Genomic DNA, 7183 nt, shown 5'->3' with positions numbered 1-7183 from the left:
CAGGTGGATCACGAGGTCAGGAGATTGAGACCATCCTGGCTAACACGGTGAAACCCCGTCTCTAATACAAAAAAACTACCCGGGCGATGTGGCGGGCACCTGTAGTCCCAGTTACTCGGGAGGCTGAGGCAGGAGAATGGCGTAAACCCGGGAGGTGGAGCTTGCAGTGAGCTGAGATCCGGCCACTGCACTCCAGCCTGGGCGACAGAGCGAGACTCCGTCTCAAAAAAAAAAAGGGCCAGAGTGAAGTGGCGTCATCTTGGCTCACTGCAGCCTCCGCCTCCCAGGTTCAAGAGATCCTCCTGCCTCAGCCACTCCAGTAGCTGGGACTACAGGCACATGCCACCACGCCTGGCTAATTTTTTGTATTTTTATTAGAGATTAGGCTTCACCATGTTGCCCAGACTGGTCTCGAACTCCTGAGCTCAGGCATTTGGCCCATTTCGGCCTCCCAAAGTGCTAATATTACAGGCGTGAGCCACCGTGCCCTGCTCCCCCTTAATTTAAATGAGGTAAAATAAACTCTGCCAGGTAAAATTGTTTTTCCTGTTGCAGGCTGTACTTTGACATACTTAGGGGTGCACACAACAAAAACATAGATATATAATGGAAAAGGATTGATCTTGTATGTTATTTATTTTCAAGAGACCTAAAGGGAAATATTTAATTGAAAAGTAGTGGAACCTTGAAAAAAAAAAAAAGGCTAAATTACCATAGTTCTTTGTATAAACCTAAAGATATTTTAAGAAAATATATGAAAAGTTCAAGTACAATAGAGCAGTTCCCAAAAGGAGATGCATTTCATGATAACGTGCTTAAACTTTCTGAGATGTAGAAACAGCGTAACAAGAAACATCTATGTATTTATGCCCAGCTTAAGGCAGAAAGAAAGCATTGCTGGTAGAGTCAAAGCTACTTAATATTCTTCCAAGTTCCCATCTTCCTCCCCCTCAGAGGAGTAACCACAATTTGTCATTTCCATGGTTTTCTGTTTGTTTGTGTTTTGTTTTTGAGACAGGATCTCACTCTGTCACCTAGGCTGGAGTGCAGTGGTGCACCCACCGCAGACTCAACCTCCCGGGCTCAAGCGATTCTCCCAGCTCAACTTTCCTGGTCGCTGGGACCACAGGCGCATGCTACCATGCCTGGCTAATTTTTTGTATTTTTTGTAGACACAAAGTTTTGCTATGTTTCCCAGGCTGGTCTCAAACTCCTGGGCTCAAGTGATCCGCCTGCTTTGGCCTCCCAAAGTGCTGGGATTACAGACATGAGCCACTGTGCCCGGCTTCCATGTATTTTTTTAATCAGTCACCTCTTGCTCTGTAACAAAAGCACCCCAAAAGTCGCCGGCTTAAAGCTGTGACCTTTCATTATTGCTGAAGCACCTGTGGGTCGCAGGGGTTGGCTGACTGAGGCTGGGCTCCCTCCCACATCCTGGCCTTGTGGTCCTTTGCCATCTTGTTAGGTATTCAGTACCATCCAGAAGGTACTTTTTGTTTTTCCAGCTTTTGAAATTGTTTCTAGTGAGACCTTTCATCTGGATTGTCTAAGGCACTATGACTGGAAATACAAATTTCAACTTTTAACATGGGCCATTGGTTTTTCCTCTTTTGCCTAATGCCACTTCTGAACATGACTGCTTTTAATAATGAGAGCTCAGTTTTGCACAGCTAGTGCTTTACAGTTTTCAGAGCACCTTGATTATCCTGTGTGTTAGTTGAGGCATGGGCTTTATTCCTGTTTGACAGGTAGGGCGACAGCAGCCACTGACGGACCAGGGGCTGGAGCACTGGTCTCCTAGTCCATGGCTCGCGGCTTTCCCTGCCCTAGTTTCACTCCCACCCCTTGTTTCCTTGTTCATTGCCCTCAACTGCATAGCCAGTGAGCACCGTGTAGCTGAGTGTTTCCTGTGTCCGCTGTCTCAGCTCAGCGCCTTAGGTGCATTCTGTTGATTGTGAAATCTTGCTGTGGATTGTAGTGTTCTCGGCATGCCTTGCTTCTTTATGTAAATCTTTTATTGTAAGAAACCAGTTGTGAATTCCTGCCTTTGAGCTTATATTTCCTATTTTAGTACACGATTAGTCCAGTTTGATTGATGCTTTATAGGGATGCTTAAGTGTTGAGAAATGGTGGTGGAAAAACCGAACAATTACGTTTGCTCTTGAAACTGTTTTAGGTGTGGCCTGAAGTCACTGATCCTGAGAAGTTCGTGTATGAAGACGTGGCTATCGCAGCATACCTGCTGGTAAGGGTGTGCACAACCTTAGCTTCTCTGGAGTGGGTGGAGGTTGCTACAGGCAGATGTTCCCAGTAGTGAAGGACATTTTCCAAATCCGTAACTGCTGGTGCTCACAGTTCTGCTGGCCAAGGTTGGTTACCCATGTAACGGTTTGACTTCATATGGTCCTTTTGATGCGTCTAGAACAAGTTGGGGTTGAAACTTGACCTCGGGTTCAAACTTGACCTGCAGGTGGAACTGTATGTCCACACTCAGCAGTCATCGTGGAGGCACCGTTTGGCACAGGGAAGCACTGAGGAGCACGTGTCTTCCAGCCCCGGCCTAGAACCTTCTAGTCCTTTCCTCAGCTGGCTCGCTAGCTGGCTATATTTGGACATGCCCCCTGATTTGATCATCTTGGTTTACTTATCCATAAGAATGTTTAGAGTAAGCTGGGTTCAGTGGCTCACGCCTATAATCCCAGCACTTTGGGAGGCTGAGGCGGGCGGATCACTTGAAGTCAGGAGTTTGAGACTAGCCTGGCCAACATGGTGAAACCCCGTCTCTACTAAAAATACAAAAATTAGTTGGGCTTGGTGGCAGGTGCCCATAGTTTCCGCTACTGGGGAGGCTGAGGCAGGAGAATTGCTTGAACCCAGGAGGCGGAGGTTGCAGTGAGCCAAGATCACATCATTGCACTCTAGCCTGGGTGGCAAGAGCAAGACTCCATCTCAAAAAAAAAAAAAAAAAAAAAAAAAAAAAAAAAGAATGTTTAATGTAGATAATTTCCAGTTTCCTTTCACTCAGAGTTTTCTTTGACCAGTTTGTGTCTGAATTATTCTTGCATAGAGTGAATTACTACCTGACTTTGTTATGTTTTTCTCTTCACTTAGATTCTATGGGAAGAAGAAAGGGCCGAGAGGGGACTAACTGCCAGGCAGTCCTTTGTGGACCTGGGATGTGGAAATGGCCTCCTGGTCCACATCCTGAACAGTGAGGGGGTAAGGCCCGGCTCCATCACCTTTTCTGGTAACTTGTCCAGAGTTTCCTCAGGTCAGGCACAGGGTTCATTGACATCTTTTTCTGCTGGTACAGCCTGGATTTGGAGTTAGCCAGCTATCAGAGTAGGTAGGGACTTATAAATTTCTGTTAATTTGATAAACAGCTCATAAAACAAAGGAAATGTGATCATCGAATTGGACCTAAGAGGAAGTCCCCAGGCCCCGGCGTGGACCTATGAAATGACAGGCTTTGAGTAGCGTGGATGGTTTTTACTGTCAGAAATTTCTTTTGAAACCCACCATCTCAAGGAGCTGGAGGGAGATAAAAAGCAAGGTAGGTTCTGCACTTTAGAAGCTTCAGGCCAGGCACGGGGCTCACGCCTGCAATCCCAGCACTTGGTCAGCCGAGGCGGGAGGATCACTTGAGCCCAGGAGTTTGAGACCAGCCTGGGCAACATGGTGAAACCCATCTCTGCAAAAAAATAAAAACAAATAAGAGAAGCTTTAGTTCTGGCTCGGACGGCCAGTCATGTATACACAGACCACGGTATGGAACAGTGTGGTAGTGGGTTTTGCCCCCATTTTCTGGATGTTCAGCTGATGGAGTGAAACCAGTCTTGGGCTGAGAGCGGCACCTGCCCAGGGAGCACTGTCAGTGGGGGTGGGTCAGCTCTCCATGGCTTGTGCCTGGAGCTTCCTGCCAGCAACTCATACCCTTCCCAGTGCGTCCGGCGTACCAGGTGCTATTACCCCATGATACGATGGCGAGAGCTTAGCCACTTCCTGCTAGGGATCAACAGCTGGAACCTGCAGCCAGTCTGGTGGTCCCAAGCTGATTTTCTTCCTGCTGTACTGTACAGTGCTCTACTGATGGGATGCACATATTTGCCTACACCTCCAAGAGCCTGAAATGGTTGTTACAATGCCCTTTTCAAGTGTGTTATTGAAGAATGAGTTTCTAATCATAATACCTGTAAGCTGGTTGTGGGGGTGGTAGCGTATCAGGTGGCGGCTTGGAAGCTGGTACCTGGAGACAGCTGGGAGGTGTCTCATGCACCCCTCCTCTTCTGCAGGCTTGGAATAAATAAGTTTGCCCTGTGAGAGCCAGTGAGGGTGGCCAAGGTGCAAGAAGAGCAGGCAGCTGACCTTGACTAAGAGCAGAGAATTGACTCACGTTCTCAGGTGTGCTCCCTGGGGCACTGCCCTGGAAATGTTCCCACACTAAAGGCCACTGTGGTCACTCAACTCCATGGCCCTTTTGAAGACTCATAATGAACGTTAGCAGAGTACACCTTCTTACCTGCCTCCCAGGGGTGGGAGTGTCTGTTTCAGACAGCTGAGAAATCGTGCTTGTGCCATCCGTGAATGCTAATGACACACTTGAAAAAGGGCATTGTAACAACCATTTCAAGCTCTTGGAGGTGTAGGCAAATATGTGCAGCCCGTCAGTACAGCACTGTACAGTACAGCAGGAAGAAAATCAGCTTGGGACCACCAGACTGGGCTGCAGGTTCCAGCTGTTGCCCCTAGCAGGAAGTGGCTAAGCTCGCCATCGTATCATGGGGTAATGGCACCTCGTGCACCGAACACACTGGGAGGGGTACAAGTTGCTGGCAGGAAACTCTTCTCTTGCCCTTCGTCCTGCTGGCAGTGCCTGCAGAGCTTTAATGTGTTCTCGCTAACTTATTATGAAGTACTAAGCTTAACCTTTGATTTCTAAAATTAATGTTTTCAGCATCCAGGCAGAGGGATTGATGTCCGGAGAAGAAAAATCTGGGAAATGTATGGACCACAGACACAGTTAGAGGTACTGTCTTTGTTATGCATGCCCTTGATCTCAGCATGGCTTAGCCGCCGGTGGGAACTGCTGTAATGAATGTGTCTCTTTGTGTAGGTCAAGCAGACATGCTGATAGCAAACCTTCACATTCATCTAAGTGCTCTGAAATTAGAGAAGAGAGAAAGAAAGACGAAACTAGACCTTGCAGAGCTTTCTGGTTAAACTGACTGAAGGGCGCTGACCTCCAGGCGAACGTGCTGTCTCTCCCTGAGTCTGTCGGTGCCATTTGTATCTTGTGTGGGGTGCTCCCGTGCCACCTTGAGGTGGGGGCCGTGCCCCGTGCCCTTTGTGAAGTCTTCTTCAAGGCCTCCCAAAGGCTGCTTTTTGCAGTCAGCAAGCAGTGACTACCATGCCTGCCAGGACTCCACCAGGATGGGGACACCTGCAGATGAGCCACCTAGGGTGGTGGCGGTGCCAGAGCTATATAGGTTTACAGGGCTGTGGGGACTCAGAGGCCTCTAAACCTTGACCCCACTCGGGGCCTCTGAGAAGGCTTCTTGGAGCACCCCCATGGGCAAATGGAGGCAGCCAGGTGCCTGGCATGGAAGTGAGATGCCCCCTGTGGGATCACCTCCAGGCACACAGATGATGTGCAGGGCAGACTGTGCGGCCCCACCTAAGTTCTCTCATATCTTTGGGCCAGTCCTCTTTACCCTTCACTTTCCCTTTTTTAGGACTTGAAAGGGACAGTCTCACTTTTCTTAATGCCCCTACCCAGAGATAATCACTCTCTTTTATTTAGGGAAATCAATATGTACACATTTAGAGTTTTAAAAAATAACAGAACTTTGACCCTGGCTGCTTCTGTTCGTTTAACATCCCATCCTAGGCATTTTCTGAAGTCTTTGACAATTATTTAGACAAATATTTAGACAATTATTTGCAAGCACGTTGTTAATGGCTGAATAATGTTCCATTGAATTGAAGGTAACAGCAACACAAACACGACCTCATCCACATAGTTAAAGGCTTGGGTGTGAGTAGGTCACAGAGCCTCATCTACCAGAGGGCAGAATGTTGCTTTATGAAATTAAAAAATGTGGTTGATTTCAAAATTCCATGTGTCCCCAGGTGAAAAAGCACCTATGGGTAGGAAATTCAGGCAACAGTGAGTAGGCCATCTGTGTAAACCCAGACCCTAGGGAAGAGCTGCTGGGGGTGCCCCTTGGAAAACGGGCAGAAGCTCTAGTTACTTAGCTGAGGTTCCCCAGCAGCCTGCATCAGATTTTTCAGTGGGGTCATCTGACCTGGGGAGACCCTACCCCGAGCACTTAGTTAAGGAAGGCCTGCTGATGAGAGTTCTGTATTGTAATCAAGTGTGTAGGGTTTTTTCCTCGTTACCTCCCAATCTTCAGTCTCGGTGCTAAAATAGCCGTGTTAAATAAATGCTAGGAGTTCTGTCATGCTTTCTGCCCTGGAGGAGCATGGCCAGAATGAGGGTGGTTCTGTTGACATGTGCGTGGTGTTTGTGGATTTTCTAGTGAATGATTTCCTCCCAGCTGCAGTTTCCATGAACAGGTACAATCTAGAAAGTCAAAGGCCAAGTGTACAATACAACTTTTTTTCTTTCTTTCAAAAACCTCATTTGATTGTAAGCAAGAAAGTGTTAAAAAACTAAAAACACCTGTTTATAACAACAGCATGGTGGTGATCACAAATTGTCTTAATTGTGTGAACCTATATATGAAACGGGAATATTGGAATTTGCTGTGTTCAAAATGCCAATTAAAACTTCATAAAAGGCCGGGCGCGGTGGCTCAAGCCTGTAATCCCAGCACTTTGGGAGGCCGAGTCGGGCGGATCACGAGGTCAGGAGATCGAGACCATCCTGGCTAACACGGTGAAACCCCGTCTCTACTAAAAACTACAAAAAACTAGCCGGGCGACGTGGCGGCGCCTGTAGTCCCAGCTACCCGGGAGGCTGAGACAGGAGAATGGCGTGAACCCAGGAGGCGGAGCTTGCAGTGAGCTGAGATCCGGCCACAGCACTCCAGCCTGGGTGACAGAGCGAGACTCCGTCTCAAAAAAAAGAAATTCAAAAGTGTCCCAACCACCTAAACGGACTCACTCCTCGGCCAGGGTACCCAAAAGTTAACCTGAAAGACTGGTTCAGGCCTTGATAGGA

At 47.8% G+C, this 7183-nt stretch overlaps 1 protein-coding gene across 5 annotated transcripts in view; it reads left to right on the top strand.

Annotated features, from left to right (window-relative positions):
* TRMT44 (tRNA methyltransferase 44 homolog) overlaps positions 1-7183 on the top strand; it is a 42318-nt gene that overhangs the window by 7678 nt on the left and 27457 nt on the right. For all 5 annotated transcript variants that reach the window (XR_001889516.1, XR_001889517.1, XR_001889518.1 and 2 more), the window contains exons 4-6: positions 2177-2245; positions 3112-3219; positions 4955-5026. Coding sequence is in view for 1 of the 5 variants with exons in the window: in XM_017893610.1 (XP_017749099.1) it covers positions 2177-2245; positions 3112-3219; positions 4955-5026 (249 nt within the window). In the remaining 4 variants the exon portion in view is untranslated. The remainder of the gene's footprint in view (positions 1-2176; positions 2246-3111; positions 3220-4954; positions 5027-7183) is intronic.

Source organism: Rhinopithecus bieti, unplaced genomic scaffold (genome assembly GCF_001698545.2).
Source record: "Rhinopithecus bieti isolate Rb0 unplaced genomic scaffold, ASM169854v2 scaffold_24469, whole genome shotgun sequence".
Classification (NCBI taxonomy): domain Eukaryota; kingdom Metazoa; phylum Chordata; class Mammalia; order Primates; family Cercopithecidae; genus Rhinopithecus; species Rhinopithecus bieti.
This window is presented reverse-complemented; position numbering and strand designations above follow the sequence as displayed.